This window comes from Trachemys scripta, chromosome 9, assembly GCF_013100865.1.
Source record: "Trachemys scripta elegans isolate TJP31775 chromosome 9, CAS_Tse_1.0, whole genome shotgun sequence".
Lineage (NCBI taxonomy): Eukaryota > Metazoa > Chordata > Testudines > Emydidae > Trachemys > Trachemys scripta.
In genome coordinates, this window is record NC_048306.1 from 28049095 (window position 1) to 28070931 (window position 21837).

Genomic DNA, 21837 nt, shown 5'->3' on the forward strand with positions numbered 1-21837 from the left:
AACAGTTAGCTAGAAATGTATATTTCTAGATTAATTGAGTTCTGCCTAGTGCTGTAATATCAAAACGTGCATAAATCAGCATGCTTATTTTCCTATCATACATAAAGCTTCTGTATGCTAGTTATCAGAGGTATTCATAGATATACACAGAGCAAGTCTATTCTGGGTCCTTCCTCTGTGTGGTCTTTTAGAACTGTCGTTATCAGCTTTCTGTTTATTATTGTGCTCAGTTTAAAGGGAATTTGCCAAGTGATCCCTGGACTCCAATCTTTAGGCCTGTTGTCAGGACAAATTAATTTCTGTGGAAACCCACTGTGCCTCAGATACCATCTAGGAAATGTAGGATTAATGGAGTCCCTGTACAACAAGCTTTGTAGTGTAGCTGCTGGGGGAGGGGAGCAAGTATTGTGAGGAAGTAGGAAACAACATAAATAAAGCCACCAAGTTGTGGTGTGTGTTGGGGAGGTGTTTATTTTTGTTTTGGGAGGGAGTTAAATCACAAACTCAGGTTAGTAATAATGCAAAATATAATACAGTGACACAAGAAAAACTGGCAACTTTGCAGCAATTTCTCTGTGTATAGAAATAATGCAAATTGTGGGAGCCAGGTCTAATTATCAATATTTTGTATTTTACAAACCAAGTCCATCTCTTCAGTAAATAAAAACAGGATATTTAAAAGAAACATTCTGCTATGAATCTCACAAGAAAATAATGAAACTGCAGTACATGATCATTTGGAAAGGAATTATGAAAGCTGGATTTGCTATGGTGTCAGGTCATTACTATGTTAACTGTCCGATGAGAATATTTTTATCATATCTCATTGTTGTTAAAATGTTCATCAACTTTCCTTGCTTCTTGAAGTAAATACATTTGGAAAGTGACTCTCCTATTAGGACAATGTTTTTACATAGGAAAGAAAAAAAGGGAAGACACCGCTGTTAACAGGTAAAGCAATGCTGGCCTTCACGTTGTGCTTTGTCCGTACACTAAAGCTGGAAGCCTGAGAATTGTGAAAACAAGAAATCAGCATTTTGATATGTCGTTTATTTTCTCATTTTCAGCTGGATGACTCTCTTCCCATGGTTAGAGATACAGAATTATACCTAGTAAATTGAGAATTCTTAGACATTCTTTTTTGCTACAGAGTAAATCAGTTGGAAATATAGAAGATCAAGATACTGGAAACATAGGGCCAAATTTTATGCTTTATTATACCTTGTGAATCACCAGGAAAGTAAATTGTAAATTTGGCCTACAGTGGCATTCTAACATCTAATGGATTACAAAAGGGATATGAAAGGTACCATTAATTTAAGGTCAAATGGTATAAACAAAATTTAACTCCACGATACCGCATTGTCATGATAATAAACTCTTAGAATCTTGCTGACACCCATTTAACATTGCCACATCCAGCAGTGTATATCTCAGTGCACTTTTAATATAAGAGTGACAGAGGATGAGACCACACCAGAAAACTCCTTTAACATGTCTCTCCAATTTGAAAATATTTAAATGTACATTGTGTTTCCTTACAAGAGAAAAAGAGGAGCAGTGTGGGAGCTCCTTGGTTTTAGTGTGGTCCCACATTTTCTTTGGAAGAGTAAGGCTGCACATTTGGGTGGTTATTTTGTTAATCCCACCCTCACCTGCCTGTGACACTCCATTATTTACAGCAAATATTCCAAATGATCTTATTTTTCTCTCTAGCTAAAATATATAGATTAATCTTGAGAGACTTTTTATATGCCAGTTTTTTACTATTATAGAAATTCAACTAACTCCATAATGACAAAGACAATTATCTTCAAGAAGAATAGTGATTTGGATAGCAGTAAACTCTGGTGACTACAAAACACACACACACACACACACTGTTTTAAGATTAAAATATCTAATAAAATAAATAATAATAAATAATAATAATAAAAATAAAAATAAAAAGGCAAATATTTTCAAAAGGCCTTTCACATTCCTCCTGTAGTTGCATCCTCTATTTTATGTTGTGTGCAAAAGAAGTTTTACATCATATTTGTTTGCACATTGGATATGATGTATTTATTCCCAGTGAACATATTATTCTCAGTCAGAATGGGACCAATTCTTAGTTGATGTAAACTGGCCCAGCTCCATTGACGTCAAAGGCGCTATGCAGATTTACATTAGCTGAGGATCTGGTCCAATTAATTCATTGCATACATGCCACAAAGCAATAACCAAGAACCAATACATAGAACACCTGATTTGTGTGTGAATAAAAAGGTTAAAATTGTAGAGAAAAAATGCACAAAGAATGGGAGGCCTTTAATAAGTTTGCAAATAATAGGCCAATTTCTGGCTGCCAGTTATGCACAGGCACATACCAGAAAAAAAGGTTGGTGGGGGGAGGCATAGGAACAGCAGTTTCTGGTTCCCACAACCTTGCTCTATAAGCTCTTCACAACAGGAGCTCTGCAATGACAGTACAGCACAGGGCCTTGGGATCAAGAGGCATGGTCCATATATTTGTGTACATCCACTTCCTGGCAGTAACAATTATAGAACCCTCCTTCCCCCATGAAGACTATTCCTGTCACTAGCAGGGAGGTTGTGTGTTGGGCCACTGCCAACCAGAACATGGGAGCACATTAATGCTCTTTAACAGTGTTAAAATGGGCCTATTTTTGGACCAAATGGTGCAAAACCCAGAATTTGGCCATGAAGCAGCTCAGTTTTAGAAATTTCAAACTCAAATCTCTAAAAGAAACTTCAAGAAATCTTAAAATTCCCCTGTGAGCAGAAACCTTTATAGGATCTTGCTCAGAGAATTGAAATGTTCAAACTAGGATATTAATATCTGACTAGAATCACCTGAATAAAAACCATCCTACACACCACTTGCTAAAACGTATTGTGTAATAGTGTGTCACACACTGGTCACCACGAAAAAGCCAACAATTACCAACTGTTATCACAAAGAATTAGAAATATCCCTAATATCTTATTTACCACTAATTGTTGGCTTCTTACTGATGACCTGTGTATATGCATTAATGGTACTATACAGAGTGCATGACCTGTAGACTGGAGTTCAGCTTGCATCATTACCATACCAGTATAATCAGAAGGTAAATTCTATCTTTATATGACTGTAGCTAACTTCAGACATAAAGCAAAGTAATTCTAATATCCTTTCTTGGATCTTTTTCTTAGAACAGAGTAGACTAAACTTCAAGGGCCAGATCCCCAGCTGGTGTACATAAGCATCACTCCCTTCTAATCAACTACACTGATTTACAGCAGGTGAGGGACTGGCCCCGTTTATTATTCACAATCCAATAAGAATCCATTGGCATATAAACCAATATTCTACATATTTATTATCTGTAGTGATCCACTGTATCACCTGCTGTTCTTTGTATAGAGCCTTTTCCACCTAATGTTTATGCACAGTTGGACAAGATTCCTGGAACACAGCAACTATTGCAGTGCTTTCATTAAAACATAGTTCTGGGAACTTTCAATGCCCAAGAAATCAGCAGACCCTTTAATTATAATTAGTGTGCAAATAATTTTAAACCAGGATTAACCATATGACTTTCTAAACAAAATATAATCAGCATGCTACAAATCTGAATATACAAAATATATACCACCACGATCACAAATCAGTCCCCGGTAGAGGCTAGTAGTCTCCACCACAAAATTGCTGCAAATATTTTTACTTTAAGAAAATAAGTAAAGGATAGAATTGGAACAGGTAAAATGGGATTCCAGAGTAGCCAAGGGTTAGGTATTACCTGTTCAGTAAAACATTTGTGCGTTAAATGAAAGTAACAAAGTGCAAATATATTTTTAAAAAAACAAAAACAAATAGGCTTCTTACAGAAACTCATCACTGTTAACAAGAGTAACACAATCTTTCACACCCAGTGAAATCCTGCCCTGTAAAAATACACACTTTCCCTTCTCCCCTGTCACCACAACCCCAAAATGTATCCCCCAAAGCTGAAGTAATTGGACCTAGTGATGGGAGCTCTAAAGGGCTTGGGGAATAGAATCTACTTCCCTTAGAGCTAATCAAAAATTGGCAAAAAAAGTTCAGAGAAAAAATTCTGATAAAATTTTCCCTTTTTCCATCAAAATTTCAAAAATTTGTAACATTTTGATTAGCTCTTCCTTCCCAACCCAAGGCAAGCTGTGGGATGCAATGCGGCCAGTCTACAGCTGCACTCTCCCATGCCGATGGAAATGCTTAGGGCCACTGGATTTCTATAAGCATGGATCTGCCTGCATTCCAAAATCTCCTTACATTAGCCTATTTAACAATGGCAGGGGGAGCGAGAGAGAGAAAGTAGTGGAGCTAAGAGGGAAAATGACAAGGTGAGAAAGAGGACGGACTCATGTACAACTTGTATTTAGCTCTGTGTAGACTAGAAAAGGCTCCCAAATATAATAGAACTCCTCAATGTACATGTACTGTAAAGTTAGCCATACACTATAACATCCATGAAAGCTGCAGTCCATTCTGATAACAAATGAGTGATCTCCTTAGAGTGTTTAAAGATTGCTTTCATGGGAATATTTTTAGTTAATGTTATTGCATTTTGAGACACCCTCCTCCCCCACACATTCAAATTATTTGTGTCCCCACATACACAGAGTGGTGATGTGTCAAAGCCCACCTTATATGATTTATTGTATTTAATCAAAGGTCATTCTGCAGAAGTCAGCTACTTTGGAGCACGATCAAAACGAAGCCACAGCAGCTAGAGTGTGTCAAAGTAGCACCAGGACAACTCAGAATCCTTAATACTCAATCTACAAAATCTCTTTGGTGTCCAATAGAATTTATTCATAAGCTTAAAACATTCTAGAGACGTTACTCTAAAACTGACTGCTTTGTAATTTGCAGCATTGCTGTAGCTGTGTCAGTCCCAGTGTATTAGAGAAACAAGGAGGGTGAGGTGATATCTTCTATTGAACCAACTTCTGTTAGTGAGAGAGACAAGCTTTCAAACTTATACAGAGCTCAAAAGCTTGTTTATCTCCCTAACAGAAGTTGGTCCAGTAAAAAATATTACCTCACCTACCCTGTCTTGTAATTTGTTTTCCATAATTTTCCCACTCCATTTCCTTGTATGAGAAATTGAATTCTTGTTCCTAATTAATATTCACATTGTGGAGAGGCTTAACATCTAAGTCTCACAAACATGAAGATGCTAAGGTATGTAAAAAAACAAATGGATTTTAGCCTTAGTTCCAGATTAGTTCCCCTAGGTACTGTAGGAGAAGTCACCAGGAGATCCTGCACACATAATTACATTAATTCAGATCTGGTCCCTTCTTCAGCACTAAGCTTTGATTTATTTTGAAATTTCTCTCAGCATATAATATTCTTCTCTGAACTAAATCTGAGATGTTAAATATTCCTCTCCTCAGTCGGGAATGTTGTTCCTAATATTTGAAATGGAGGTTAAAACATTTACAGTACTATTTAACAGATGAACTTTGAATGCTTTCCAGACCAGTTTACGAGACATGGGTTAATTAATAAGAGGACACAAAATAGGCCAAATCCTGAAGTCCTTTATTCAGGCAAAATTCTCACTGAAGTCAAGGGGAGAGTCCCCTGACTAAAGAATACTGGATTGGACCCTACATCTCTCTGAAGGTCATCGTTTTCTGAAGCACAAGTCATGTAAGGGGTATTTTATCTGTAGTTTCAAAAACTCTCTTCTTTATTGACATAGCCTAACTGCATATGTGTGTGCATCAAGCTGACATCTATATGTGCTATATAGTTTACTAAAAATAAACTCAAAAGAGTATTATGCTCAGAGTAAATGCTTTCAAAAATCAATTCTAGACTGACAAATAAGTTAACTAGTTATGACTTTGTAATTGCACAGTGAACACTCCTTTAGGAAACAGTGGAAATGTTTTATGTTTCAATAATAATTTGAAATAGTACAGCATATAAAATGATGCAACATGGCAATAGTTAGGGAAGTTTGTGTATAATTGCAAGAAGGGTTAAATATAGGACTTACTCAGTTTCTTTTGAATGCTGTAATATTAAAATATATTAACAAAAGAATATATGCAGTACACAACACACCCTTAATATAGCAATCACTTGCAATTTCACTCAGCATGGCTAAATTTATAATATTCTACTCATATAACCAATTTCCTATCTGACTGCTTAAAACTGGCAGTTTAATGTCAATGTGTACAATGGTCAAGAAAGAAGAGGTGAGAAACGTAGTTGTTATTTGAACATAAAAAGAAATTCCAAACTAATTGAAAAATTTAACAGAATAATGACAAGTTAGACTTTTTACACTATATTCCTGAGGATGAAATGCATATTTTATGACAAAAGATTAGAGCGCTTTGCAACATTATTTTTCATTCTTAGTGGTGTCAATAGTCTACTCTAACCCCAGAGCCTTCAGATAAGTCATAGTTTGATTGATCATATAAATGCATTATCCAGTAATTACATTGTTTAATTTTGTAAAAAACTCCATAGTGATTGTCCACATGGAGCTACACTCTATTTTATTTGTAGCCCACCATATCTCAGTTCTGGGAAATCCATAAATTCATTTGTCAAAGGCAAAAATATGTACACAAAATTCTCTCTAAATCTTTTGAAAGGGTCTGCTCAAACCCTTGACATAGCATTTTACTCTAAACAAATTTCTAGAAAACCTTGTGATTTTACATCTATGAAAATATACTGTTTCCCCTCCATGAAACTAGAACTGAGAGAAAGGAAATTATTAAGCATTCTAGTGGGTTTTTTCCAACAAAAACTAAGATAGAGGTCAATGAATAAGTATGTGCAGGCTGGAACTTAAATCCTCTGGGGTGACTGTAGGCTAATTAATAATTAATGCCAGAGACATGGTGTTTGAAATGCAGATGTGATAACTGGAGGCCTGGCAAAGCTGTTCAGAGGAAGCAGATTTGGATGCTATAGGGAATAGGCACTCCCTTGCCGGCTGGCTCTGAAAGCAGACCTGGGTGCAAAGCAGGGCCTATGGTTTAGATTATATTCCCCTCAGCTGTTAATTACCTGAACCTACTTTGAAGTTCTTCTCTTTTTATCCTCTGCATGAAAAGAGATTGGTTCAGCCAAGGGATTTGAAAAAATGATCAAATACATGGGGGAGGGTGGAATAGAACTTCAGATATAAAAAAAGATAAGGAAGAAAAGCACGCAGTGAAACATACAAGAACATATTAGGAAGTGCATGAGTGTGGTTCAATGTTTTAAGCAAGTTACGCTGCTCTAAGTTATTTTAAAGCAACTGGAATTAAGTTAATCAAGATTGGATGTTTTTCTAAAAGATCTTCTCTAAGAATTATTTTGGGGAAGTCCTGTGGTCTGTGTTATACAGGAGGCCAGACTAGAGGACCACAATGATCCCTTCCGGCCTTGGAATCTATGAATCTCTGCACTTTTTATGAATAGATTTGTTAAAAGAATCCCACACTGTATGTATATAGTTTACAGTAATTATTTGATGAGAGTACCATGGGTAATTTTCTATGCTGTTTTTAATTTAATAAAGTCATTTAAACCTCCTTGTGTTTGGGGCTATTTAATGAGGTGTGCAACATTAATAGAATCACCAATGAGGTGTTACTACAAGAATTAAGGTTTTGTGAAAATCATTCATTCTGGTGGAGGAGATAGACATGAAGTACTGCCCTTATCTATGTGGGAACTGCAGATAAATGTAAAATTGTCAAAGCCAACTGGAAGGGGATTTAATGACAGATGACTAATAGTTTAATGCTATAAAGGGCAATCAGGTTTGTTTTTAGGACTACAGGTAATTTCTGATTTGTTTAAAATAAGTGACAATGAGTTATCCTGAGCTTGGACACCAGCAGACCCCAAAGGAGTGTGACCCCCCCACGTGAGAAGTTGTTTTCTTTTGCACTTTTACGATACATTTACTCTTGCTACTTGAGGTCAAGTGTTTCCCTGAGTCCCATCAACTACACACACACAAGCAGTGTTCGTTTCTGGCGCATATGGAGCATTCATGAAATATCTAATTTCCAAAAGGGATTGGTATCTCTGTGTCTTTCTGACAGTGTAATGGAACTGATCCTCCCATCAAAGGAAAATATGTACCTACATTGAAATCGACACCTCTAGCTGCGGAGTCATGTGAATAAGTGACATCAATTGCACACAGGCAGCAGTCAGGTGATAATCATGCCGCTCAGGAACGCTCTGTGTCGCTTCAAGCCACCTCTCCCGGTTGATTGTATTTATCGTGGTGGGGTTTGGGAGGGAGCGGGGTCGAGTCACATTTTGAACTCTCGCTCCTAAGTCTGATCCGGATGGTGTGAGACCACCATGGGAACGCGGCTATAATCCGCACCCTGAAATCAAGGCCAGTGGTGAAAAAAGAATGACTAGTGCCCAGGCCACTAAAGAAGCGAGACTGGGCGGGGAGGAATCAGTTTTGCTGCTCTGGGAAAATCTCGAGCCTGGTTGATATCCATAGGTCGTAATAGGCGCCTCTTGGGGAGGCTTTCCTTTCGTGGGAAAGGCCCCCGTAAGATCACTGACACTTGCACTATGATCTATTTTAAAACAAAAATACAAAGAAGTAACATTGAGGTTGTGACACAGGAGCAAGACAACGCAACGATGAGACTCTGTAAATGGAAACGGAAATTCGGAGCAACTCCATGGACTCCAGCGGAGCCAGTCCGGATTTAGACTGGTGCAAGAGTAAAATTTGGCTCCCTTTGTTCCTGGTACTGTGGGATATACCGTATGGTGGGGTGCATCCTTGTGATACCTAGATACAATCAAAGAAAGTATCAATCTTAACTTTGAAGAACCTGCGCCTGTTAGTCTGTGGAGTCAATCAACGTGTTGATTTCCTTTGTTTTTCATGGGCACTTTCAAGAGAAAGAAATCCCAGAAATGAAAGTCAAACTGACAGAGTCAGAGATGACAGACTCAAGGCACTTAAAATAGTTAAATAATGCTACTGGGACTATCATGTCAAGAGACCATTTTTAAAACGTAGTTAGTGAGAATCCTCACGAAACTGTGCCTATGCACAGAAGCCACTTTCCTATATGTAACAAGTTGGCTACTAAATTTGGGTGCAAAGTACTAAAAGATCATCCCATCATGGGGGTTAATCTCTTCCCAAATGTCCTTTATGAACGAAGCTATTTCAGAGGCACACAGAAGGGCCCCGTAGTAGTGACATTCTGGGGTGGGAGTGGGGGGTTGGTAACACTCGGGACTTGAAATTGGACAGAGCAATTTTTATAAAAAGCTACAGTGGGGCGGGCGGTTGAGCTGAGTTTTACCAAAGCTTTAGCCGGCAGAAAATTTGCATGACTCAGTTACAAACCCCTAACAAAGGGTTAATGATGGATGGAGTCCTCCAGTTTTAATATTGCTTGGCAAGCAGGTACCACAAAACCAGAGCAATATTCTTCTGTAAAGATGATGTGGAAGGGGAAAACATCCCCCCACTTTTTTTTTTTTAAAGCAAAGACACGTTGTTCCCTTTTTTCCTCCAGTCTCTCCAGATAGTGGAGAAGATGAGAGGCTGGAAAAAAGGAGAATAGTTACTTGGTATCTCTTTACAGACTACACTGCCTAATGTATACAGTCCCTGAAGAAAGAAAGGAAAAATAAAATTAAAAACCTTTGGAAAAGTTTTCAATGCAGTATGATGAAGCAATCTTGCATGAACTCGAGGGTTCACTGTATTTAAAAATTAATTTGAAAAGGTCTGTCTTCAAGACACAGGTATTTTATATGTAACCCTACCACCTTGGGATCTTTACACAGCTTCTCGTCATACTAACGCGGAAAGACTATGCACCCCATTGTCAAGTCAGCCTCATTTGAAATCAAATATTTGGTTACACTTATACTTCTCAAGACTAAACTTTCATGACGATCGTCTAGAAACAAACAACTGTGCAGGAGCATACAATAAATGTACACCTCCATAATTCTCTGGCTCCTTTGTGACAAACATTTGCAGTGTTGCCGGATTCTCTAGTTCTATGGGTATGTTGTTTGCCTACAGCCAAACAAAGCCTAATATGAAGTTGAGTCTTTATTAGTAAAGGAACTGAAAGGTAAATTGATCTTAGCCGATATGTGGTTTTCTGTTGGTGCTGCGTGAGGCATGTGGTAAGCAACGCAGCGCAAGGCGCAGGCGGACTTGGTTGCCCTTTGCCTGAAAAGGGAAGAGTGGAGCATTGAACGAGGATTTTAATGAAATCATAACATTAAACAGTTTTATATTAAATCCGGCTAATTTTCTAGGTGAAGGCTGTGAAGTGAATGTGAGGAAGCATTAAAAGGGAATTGAATTTGCATTCCTTATGCTACAGGCACATGTTTACATGACCTTTAAAACAGAATTAAAGCTGTATCATCAGCAGCTGTAGGCAATTCACATTACTAAGGCAATCAAATCAGAAGGCTAAACTAACTATAAAACATAAATTAAAGTGATAGAGAATCATCCTAATTCACTAGGTTTACTTGCAATTTACTTACCCACTACTAGTAATTTCTAAACAGTTTGCAGAGGGAGCAAACCAAAATACTTGAATATTGAGTTTTAAAAATGTAGTGTCCATGTGTAGCAGCAGGCTAGAACGATTGGTTTAGAAGCGCTCTCTCCTCTGTGACAACCTGGAAAGGTAGTAGTTGTATGGAATTTCACAGGCACCGCTTACCGGTGACGTTTGCAAAAGTTATAAATAATGACCTGCAAAAGTAATCCTAAAAAAACTGACAACAACAGACTGGTACCTCACTTAATGCGCATAGCAGAGATTATGCTGGTTTCCTATTCGGATAACTCTTAGATGAATACGAGATCTTATTTGCAGATGAATATCTAAGGCCTATAAAACTACTCCTGTAGTTTCTCCATCTATAAATCCCAAACTTTATTAGATTGTCTCCAAACCTCCAAGTGAGCCGCCTTATCTCTAAGATTTTTTTTTTAATATACGCAGTTTATTTTCTAAAATATGAAATAATTCAGTGTCCAATAGAGCTCAGACAGCTTTGTTCCCTTCTCCCTCTCCCCACCGCCAGGGACATTCTTTAAAATGTCTGAAGCCCAATAAAAATAAAATCGATACCGCCAGTAATTTCATTAAAAGTTTGCAGAGTGCATTTTCTGTTCTTCCCGCTTTTAATTCCCAAGCACGGCAAAGACTAATCGCTTCACAGCCCCAAATTCATGCTGAGGTTACTAGAACTAAGGGGGACATTCCTGAAAGGGTTCCACGGAACTGGGTTTTCCTTCTTCATATTTTTGGGGGGCAGGAGAGAGAAACACTTGGTACCAATGGTTTCCGACGTGCCAGTGGGTTCGATCCAATTAGCAACTAGGCTGGGCTATATTTCAAAAGGGGCACTCACTCACTCCTTGAGAGAAAGGCCTTTGAAGATCCCATCCCCACCTATGATGCTGACAAAGAGTCTTCTCTCCAGTGTTTATTCGCCTACTTACATTCTTCTTTTCCATTCAGGGATTTAGACATTTTTATTTTTAACATAAGGAACAATAACATTTACAAACTTGTAACCTCAGCAGCGAAGAGCCTGATTTTTTCCACCTCATATCTATTCATCCTTCTGCATTTTTATTTGCCCTTTGGCGTACAACTTATTATTCATACTGCTTTGCATTTGTTCAGATGAATTTGTTTCCAAATGTTTATTAAATCTAATTTTCCCTTTCTAAGTGTATTCTAGAGAATTGTAGAGATGCACTTGGCCTAGATGTTATGTCCTATATACACATATATTCACCTCATATGTGCACACTCTGATCGATTAGCTGGATGAAGAGATAGTGAAAAGCAAGACTATAGAGATCAATATGTCCATCTCTGCATCCCCTATGTATAGGAGTGTACTGTATATCTCAGCTCTATGATTCTCATTTTAAAGGGGAGAGCAATGAAATCTTGATTGGATTTAATCAGAGTTCAGTGGCAAATAAAAATCCAGAGGCTGTAACAGAAACTGGAAATCGGGAAAGAAAAGTCTTTCTCCAGTTGGCTGAAGTCTTGCTAGATTTGCATTTCAGAGCATCATCTTGCTCTATTAAAATCGCAAACAAGTTCTGTTTGCAGCAGCTCGAGGTTTTACTGGTGGCCTTTGTTGTTCAAGGAAAGAAAATTGCTCCTTTCATGAAGATTAGGTGGGTTAAACTCAAAGTCTGGACACTGCTGCCCTTGACAGGACCAGGATTAACTCGTTCGTGGCCGCAGGCTCCGCTCCATAGGAAATGCGGGCGCGTTACGCCGAGGGCTTCTCCCATTCAGAGCAGCGTTCGCGGGAGGCTGCTGCCCTTCCCCTCCCGGCTGCACAGAGCGGGGCAGCGCTTGGTCAGTGGGACTGGGGGAGCGGCGGCGGCCCTCGGGGCAGCGGGACGGAGAGGAGCCCTCCACGGAGAGGCGGCTCCACGTCCGGGAGGCAGCAGCAGCGTGCTGGGGAAACGGTGACACGCACCGGCCGCTCCTGCAGGCTGGGCTGGTGCAAGGAAGCGCAGTCGGTGCCTGGGTTGTGCTACCGCAGCTAGGCGCTGCAGGCACCAAGCGCAACCCATTGCACCCTCCGCCCCTCCCCCCAACATTTACACTGCCCTTCGCCCAGTAGTTGCACCAGAAGCCTAGACGTTTCATCCTTCTTTTGCCCCCACGCTCTGCTCGCCAGCTCGCCCCTTGTGGGGTTTGCAAAGGACCCGTTATACACCGGAATCCAACTAAAGAATGACCCTCAATTACCCGAACCCCCTTCCTATACAACAGGTTGTGAGTGCCTTGGAAACAGACAGCTCTGAATCTCTAGGAGTTCGCGGTGGACGTCCCTGCTACGTTCTTATTTGTCACTTGTCTGAAATCTTTGTTTTGGTTCTGCAGCCTCCTTTCTCTCCACCGATTCATTGCCATGTTTCTTGCCAAAGGCAGATTCATGCTAGTCCCTGCACATCCCAAACACGTGAACGTACAGCCACTAACACAAGCAACAAACAAGGCTGCTACAAAACATTCAGCTGCAAAGGAAATGTCTTAGATGACCAAGCAATGTCTCATCCCTCTACATTTTTTTTAAACACACATCTTGTGGATGCATTTTAGATAAAAATGCCTTTTAGATACTTAATATGGTTTGAACGTTCAATTCTCATTTCGGGATTGATTGCGCCAATGTACGTGTAACAGTGAATAAACTTCCTATTGGACCATAAACATTTCCTCTTCCAGAAAAAAAAAATCAACTGGACAATAAATATATATTATCCTCAGAATGATGAAGTACTTCCAAAGTGCAAGAGACACACAGGTCTCTGGATCATCAGTACCATTGAATCATGTGCACGCGGAGTGATAAAGCTGGAGAAATGAACAGCCAAAAAAAATCAAACTGAAATTATTCGGCGAGCTAATAAACACCAATACAGGTATTTGTCATCCGAGGAAGAGAGCTATTTGTCTTCGATGTCCCATTAGTCAGCAGAGGTTAAATAGTGTACCATTTAGTGCATTTTCAGATCCAATCCATTTTGTTGCAAGCATTCCTGAACAGAAATCGGTATATAAAGGAATTGAATTGTAATTATTTTTAAAATATGCACAACGTGGCTTTTGATTTTGAGACTGAATTAGTTTCTGTTTCTTTAAGTGTATATGGTCATTATTGCCTACACATTTACACTGCTAAGAAAAGATCGAAATTGATGACTTACATAGGTTTGGAAGGTGTGTTGAACACACGTTAAAAAAATCTCAGAATCTCAATTAACTATGAAATCATCACAGACAGACGCACACAGACATATATTCGAATGATCACAGTATCAGAAAAGTGAATACGGAAAGGGGAAGGGGACTGCAATTGTGTGCAGCTCCTTGTGACCTTAAAAAATTTCTACGCCATTCTTTACGTGACCTTAAAAACTGGTGTAGAGGTAAATAACCGACTTACAGACGTCTGAGAAACTGATCCGCCCACTTCAAAATACTGTGTACCGGAGCCTCACAAACATTTTAAGACTTCAGCCCGAAAAATCTGGGTCCTTTTTTTTACCACCCATATTTCTGGATTAAGAACAACAAACCCGACGTTCAAATGCTCTGATTGTAATAAAAGGCAAGACAGGTTCTAGTGTCAACATTTGCATTCTAGAGAGATTCTCCAGAATATTTTCTATCTAAATGGCAAATTAACCAAATGTTAGCTACAATACCTGCTACAAATTAACCAAAGCCAAAAATCAAAGTGACCTTCACAAGACGTGATGGTGCACAAATGAACACGTTTTCTTTTTGCCGGCAAGTACATTTCTCAGACATTAACAATGGACCAGTGAAAATAACAGGTGACTCGAGCAGAGCGGCGAGGAGTCGCATGAAACCTATTTGGAGAATGCAGCGGTTAGAATACAAATGTTATTTACCTTGTGGTTTTCTCTGCCAGTGACTTGCTTTATTGTCCCTCCCCATCCTCTGTCCATAATGCAGAACCAGCCCCCACCACAACAATGCTCCGTCAGTGCTGGGGCTATTACTGAAGGGCTCGTGTTCCTAGAGATTTGGGGGGGTTGCGTTAAAACTTACATTAGGAATATTTTAATTTGCAGTGTCTGTCCTTCGCCTGGCAGTGGTGCTGAGATCGCACTATGCGGTGTCTCCCTCGCAGCACAGCATTTACTCACGTTCGAGAACAGCCAACAGAGACCCAAAAAGGGAATTAATTGGGCTTGTGTCGGTATTGGCTAATTTCTGGTAATACTCTGTAAATTCTCCTTTTCCTCCTTACCTTCCCCCATGCAGGCAGGGTTTTTAGAAGGCTAACTCGGGAGGTACAGTAGCCTGTTTTCAGCTATCCATCTGGTGAGCGGGGGTTCAGTGTACACAATTAAAAAACTTCACTCCTGATGTAAGAAACAGTTAACTTGTCCCTCCCATACCCCAGGCCCCGTTATGACTGATTCTGTTTTGAAATGTAAACTTGTTCCCACCAAGTCCAATCTAACTCGAACTGTCTCTAAAGTGAACTTGTGTTGAAGGTGAAGTTTTCAATGTAGGGGTCACGACACTGAGCCAGAGCTTACCGCCTGGAGCTTCATGCTGTATTAAACACAATCAAAACGAACCCCCTTCTAGACCACTTTTCCCCCTGCAGATGAATAATGGCAACATCTCTAAAATAGAATCAAATCTTGCCAGGATAATAAACCCAGTCTCAGTACTCCTTGGATAGCTCCTGTCAGCGAATTATACTATATACATGTGTCTATAGACATAGCTATAACACACACACACGCATTGTTTTACAGTAACCGCTTCTTAAAGGGAAACCTGTGTTTCCTGGCTTTGGCGAGCCATTCCTCTCCTCTAACAGAGGCGCCCACGACAAGCTTTATTACAAGTGCCCACAAGAAGAAGGAGTTGCAAATCCACTCGCCCTGCAGACTTTGATTTAACGCTTTGTTGGCTGGTACCGCCGTCAGCCCAATAACCACCAGAAAGAAAGTTTGAGCCATGTACTGAGGTGACCTGAGAAACTCAACGGTCCTGCCTTTTACTTTGGAAAGTGTGTGGACTCGACACAATTACAGCTCCTCTACTTCAATGGTGGTTTCTCTCTATAGCGACTTCTAGCTTCCCCCAAACGGCAGGCTCCTTGAGCTATTGTTATTCATGGCAGAGATTTAGCAGAAAAAAAATATTAAATCTAGTTATTTGTTGGGTAAACATGGATCTTTCGAGTGAAAAGGCGTCTCTAGCCAAACAGCTGAAGAGCAGAGTCCAGACCCAGAAACTTTTAGTACTTTAATGGGTCTCAGTCTATGAAAAATAAGTTACAAATTCTTGCAACAGTAGCTTTGCATGTACTTATTTTTCTCCCATGTCCAGACGGGGTCGTCTATTGAATAAGGCTCTTTTATTCTGCATGGGACAGGGGATTTGTGGCCATGGTCCCCCTTTTATTCCTCTCTCTATGGAAACCCAGATCATGGGGAGAAATATGCGAGGCTGAATAAAGAAAAGCAGCAGAAAGGACCGCTTGAGAGCGGCATCTGTTACACTTGGGAAGTTAGACTGACAGGAAAGAGCTAAAGAAACCCTCTCCAGCAGATTAGTTAGAACAGCAAGAAGATTTAACTATATGCAGATAAAAAGACTTTAAAATAAAGCATATTCTCCTATAGGCGAGATCGGAGTCTACCAGGAGCTCACCGTTATGGCGCTGGCTTCTGGCTTGGTTACATTTTTAAAAAAATATTAAAATCTGATATTCAGGGTTTTATTTCCCCGTTAAAGGCTCGACTTTAACTAAACGGCTCATCTGAACATTCATTTTCAAGAGCAGAAGGACTGGAAAAAATATTTTAGAATCTAGAGTGCAAATTAATTTTAAATAATTTAGTTACATTTATAACACAGTATTAGTTCTCTCCCACTACCACCACCAGGCATCAGGCACCGGTAATATTTATGTTAAAAGTCTTGTGTAGTCTATTTTCATATCTTTCCATACATATGATCAACCGCAGTCTGAATGGCTGGAGTCTGACTAGGAATTTTGCCGTCAGAAATGTCGCTTTGAAATGGGCAAAGGGGCTATCGTTCTCTTTTGCAGAGACATTTTTCATCTTCTGACCTCTCAACTGACCCTTCACAACACGCTTTCCAACGATTTTCCAAGCGAGCCGCCTCCCCTGCACCTGAAAAGTTTCCCGAAGTTCGATTTTAGAGGCAGTCACCAACTGCACCGCAACTCTCAAAGGGGGCAGGGACCCCACTTCGCTGCAAAAGTGGCCTCAAAATAAACAAATAGATACAATACAATAAACATCTAGGTTAAAAGCGGCGAAAACCCTGAAAACGGAGCACCATCAATACAAGAATGGCATTGCCCTTTATGTAAAAGCACATTCCTAATTCGGTAGAAAACACAGAGGAAATGAGCATCTTTCTCCATAACTTATTTTTTAGAAATATCGAATCTATTTCAAACAATTTACCACATGCATCTTTTTAATAATTACATTCAATTTTACAAATATCAGATGTGCTGGTTTAGGCTTCGATGAGAAATTATTATTATTAATTATTATTATTATGAAGAAACTGATGTTGCTTAGCTATGAAGGAATCAGAGGAAAGCTCACCTTGTTTATATATAAAGAGAGAGATTCATTTTCTTGAATTTTCTCCAGATCTGTCTTCTCAGAGAAACTAATGCCTTAATGACTTTCTGGTAGCTGCAAGCCTTCTTTTATTTCTGCTAAATATATGAAAATGTATGCAAATTTAAATCAAGCTTAACCTAGGAGCTCTTGCAATATATTTAATGGAATTTCAAACCAATAAGGGAACTCTGATGCAGTCTTCTGTAAGTGCAAATATAATTACGCAGCTAGGTTACCTCCAAAATTATGCAAGGAAAGGTCATTTTTTAACTTCAGAGATTTTCTAAGGTATTAGGTGTTTAATTTTCTCTGCTTGAGCACTACAAGAAATCTGAAATACCCAGATTTGTCTAACTCTACTCCTTAGCAGAACATTTGAAAGAGGAAGCATGAAACACAATGTTTTCCCCCCACCCTAACTTACAGATGATTTGAAATTGAACTTGAGAGAAAATTTAACATTTCCCATTCTCTCTCACACTCTCATTGTTTTGCCTGGTCACCAAAATATATTTCCCTTTTCTTGCACAGAGCAACATAAAATTCATATACCTAGGATAGTGTTTAGTGAAGATACACCTCATTAATTTCTTTTTCTATTTCAAACTTTGATGGAGAAGAGAAATCATTATAATTTATTTAAACAAATATTGGAAAGCACCTTTTCATTTCCTAAATGGGCAAAACGTATCCCAGTGAACTAAATTATCCGGAAAGAGGAAATATATTGTACATATTTTGGAGCCTTGCAGAAGTGTGTCGTCCTAGAAGGAGTGCTTAGTGGCTGTGGGATTTAGAAGTTGTCGAACTGCTGATCTGAAATGACATGTAATAGGCATAAAAGCAAGGACCCCAATTGACCAGACGATCGGGGAGGTAAATTTGAGAATAACAATGATATTACTAGCTTGTAAGATTTGTATTTAAATCAGGGAAGAGTTTGACTGTTGGTTAACAAACAACAAAATACAAAAAATAATTTTTAATAAAGCTCTGCCCTCTAGAAAATATTCCCTTTAACTCGTTTTTAAATCCTATTTTAGGGCGGGGTATATTCATTAATTTTCCTGACTATAGGATATGTACCTTAAATGTAAAGATTGAGACGTGGTGGCTTTTAGGTGTCTGAGGGGGGTTGTTTGGGTGTTTTGTTTGTGTGTGGGGTGTTTTTGTGTATATAAATCTATAGTTTATCATCTCACAATTACCTTCATGTTGCATTTACAATGCTGGACGGATTGGGGAGTCCGTATGAACTGTGCTAAGGATAGATTGTCAGTCTTCGGTGCCGGCATTTAACCTCTGGTTTTTGCTGTACCTGGAATTAATCACTACAAATTTAAACCATGCTCTGTCATCCCCCCACCCCTCCCCTAAGATCTTAAAAACAAATCTTGGCATGCAGTGAAGAAAGAGTTAAACAAATGAACCGTGGACAGCTAGCTAGCAGCAACCAATGGAGCCTAAAGATTGATTCACTTCCTGCTTCAGACTCACTTTAACTCCTGGGTTTCGCAAACCTAATTTGGACAGCGCGACCTGCCTCTTCACCCCTCATTGGCGCAGCCAAAGCTTCCCGACAGATGAAATGCTGCCATTGGCCAGCAGCGCTGCCAATAACTCTGTGGTTGCTGATTTGGCTCCCTTGCCTGGTAGATGTCAAAGGCTGAAGCTGCTCCCTTTGCCACATTATAACTAGTAGGGGATCTACACCAACCATGGCCACAGCTGCCTCTAATCCCTACAGCATTCTCAGTTCCAGCTCCTTAGTCCATGCAGACTCTGCGGGCATGCAGCAAGGGAGTCCTTTCAGAAACCCTCAAAAACTTCTCCAAAGTGACTACTTACAGGGAGTTCCTAGCAATGGGCATCCGCTCGGACACCACTGGGTGACCAGCCTCAGTGATGGGACTCCGTGGTCCTCCACGCTAGCGACGAGCCCCCTCGACCAGCAAGACGTGAAGCCAGGAAGAGAAGATCTCCAGCTTGGCGCAATCATCCATCACAGGTCGCCTCATGTGTCTCACCACTCGCCCCATACAAATCATCCCAACGCATGGGGAGCCAGTCCAGCTCATAACTCATCGATAACCTCCAGTGGACAGCCTATTAATGTCTACTCGCAACCTGGCTTCACAGTCAGTGGCATGTTGGACCATGGGGGTCTAACACCACCTCCTGCCTCAGCCACTACCCAAAGCTTGCACCCAGTGCTGAGGGACACCGCAGATCATGGAGATATAGGCTCCCATCACTGTCAGGATCACTCTGACGAGGAGACGCCGACATCAGATGAGTTGGAACAGTTTGCAAAGCAGTTCAAACAAAGGAGAATCAAGTTGGGATTCACTCAAGCAGACGTTGGCTTAGCACTAGGGACTCTCTATGGCAATGTTTTCTCCCAGACTACTATCTGCAGGTTTGAGGCTCTGCAGCTCAGCTTTAAGAACATGTGCAAACTGAAACCGCTGCTAAACAAGTGGCTAGAAGAGGCAGATTCATCTACTGGCAGCCCGACTAGTATTGACAAAATAGCAGCCCAAGGCAGGAAAAGAAAGAAGAGAACCTCGATAGAGGTGAGTGTCAAAGGGGTTTTGGAAACTCATTTTCTTAAATGTCCCAAACCTGCAGCCCAAGAGATCTCCTCCTTGGCAGACAGCCTGCAGTTGGAGAAAGAAGTGGTGCGTGTCTGGTTTTGTAACAGAAGACAAAAAGAGAAAAGAATGACTCCACCAGGGGATCAGCAGCAGCACGAGGTTTATTCTCATAACGTGAAAACAGACACATCCTGCCATGATCTTTGACTATAGGGCTCGGCTCGCAGACAGGACTGGGAACAGCGCGGATTTTCTAAGAGGGTTTTAACTTATGCTTAAAGAGGAAACAAAAACAAATACTCGAAGACTTAGAGCATGGGGCTTCCTGCTCTTCCTCCTGGGCAATATTTTCTCTCAAACCTTTTCGCTGATCAGTACATATTGTTTACTATCAAACAAGGTTTGTTTTCGGTCTCCACTAGGAAGAAAAGAAAAAAAAAAGACAGATGTGTGCCTATGAATAACCTTCCAGCGCCTTGGTTATATCAGCTGTATTTCAGGTGAATCTGTTTTACAATAGACTAGTTTTGCATTTTTAAAGACTTATATAGCGTTTTTAAATGTCTGAGGTGTTTTACTACAAACTGTACACAATATTTGTGGCATAATTTGTACCGAATTGATCAGTCATCATTCCCCCCCCCCCTCCATGTATTGGGCATATCACTGTTACTGTAGTGGGGAGAAGGGGTACTTCCCTTCGCTTCCCTTCATTCCCCCAAATTCCATACTAGAGGAGTGGGGTCCCCTTTCTGCACCCCAAAGGCAGGAAGTTGTGCCTCCTTTGACTGTAACACAGCTGACTGCCGCTTGCACGTTGTGAAGAATAACAGACTGATTTTGTTGCAGCTTTTCCTTCTTTTCAAATAACTTCCTAAAACCACGACATGGTTCAGATTGAAATTCCGAAATAAATCCCCCGACTCCCTGTTCCCTCCTCCACGGAGGAAAAAAAAGAGACCTGAAATTAAGCATTGCAACTAAAATAAAGGATTTGTCCCTTCTTTTCTTTCTGAAAACGTGTTGGGCTTCTGATCAGCGGCAGACTGCGAAGGTCTGTAGTAAAACACCTTAATAATTCTGCGCTTTGGCTTCAGAAATCAGTTTCTCTGTATTTTTGTTTCAATATTAAAGAGGGATTCTGAGGTATCTCAATGAATTTCGGGGAAATGCCCGCCTTTGTTTCATGCTGAGCTTATTTTCGTCTCACAGGGAAATGCTAGATTTGTTGAAAAGCTTTTTATTAAACAAATAAACAAAAAAGGCAAGTGAATAAAAATGCTAAAAAAGTGTAACCATTTTTTCTGGCATATGAAGGAGCGGTGCTGTATTCTTCCCTTCTTCCCAGCCTTCAGCAGAGATGTATTCTGTGTGTGTACACAGATATGTAGTATGTATGTGTGTAAATATGTATATACATACTATATATGTGTGAGTGTATACAGACGTGTGTGTATATATCCAGCTACACACACACACGGAAAATCACACATTCTAAACACACACAATACACAAATATTGATCCAAACACACTGTAAAATGACTGTCTCCATAGAGGCGGGATACTCCCGCCTGGTTGTGTGCGTGTGTATATAATATTGTGTTATTTATATACTCGCACACAGCTCGCTATCTGGAGACCCACACACAAAACCATACAACTTAAAGGCAAGCCAGCCCTGCCTCCCGCAGTTTTTGGCTGAGCTCTGGGAGGGGAGACATACTGGTAGCTAGGACGGAAGGCCCATGTTGACCCTGCTGCCGCTTTGCATCCCTGAAGCTGCAGATATATTGGCAAATTGCATTACCTCGCTCCCCGGATCCTCCCCCCCTCCTCCCCAACATTAAGATTTTCATTTTGACATTTATATTTTTCAAGTATTTTTCAGTAAGCGCTAAAATCTCGACACTGAGGACCTGACTATTTCTGCCAACTTTATACCTGTACAGTTTTGTATATTAAACGTTTTTTGGAAGTTATTAATTTAAAGACAGATCATTTAGTTTATTCA

General features: G+C 40.0%; 1 protein-coding gene and 1 long non-coding RNA gene across 2 annotated transcripts in view; one reads left to right on the top strand and one right to left on the bottom strand.

Annotated features, from left to right (window-relative positions):
- LOC117883002 overlaps window positions 1–14698 on the bottom strand; it is a 170064-nt gene extending 155366 nt beyond the window's left edge. Inside the window, exon 1 of the long non-coding RNA XR_004647156.1 lies at window positions 14647–14698. This is a non-coding gene — a long non-coding RNA (uncharacterized LOC117883002). The remainder of the gene's footprint in view (window positions 1–14646) is intronic.
- Window positions 14699–18895: 4197 nt separating this feature from the next.
- On the top strand, window positions 18896–21231 carry POU3F4 (POU class 3 homeobox 4). Its single transcript, XM_034781909.1, has one exon. It carries the CDS (start codon window positions 18947–18949, stop codon window positions 20030–20032), a length of 1086 nt encoding a protein of 361 aa, XP_034637800.1. The 5' UTR covers window positions 18896–18946; the 3' UTR covers window positions 20033–21231.
- The last annotated feature ends 606 nt before the right edge of the window (window positions 21232–21837 follow it).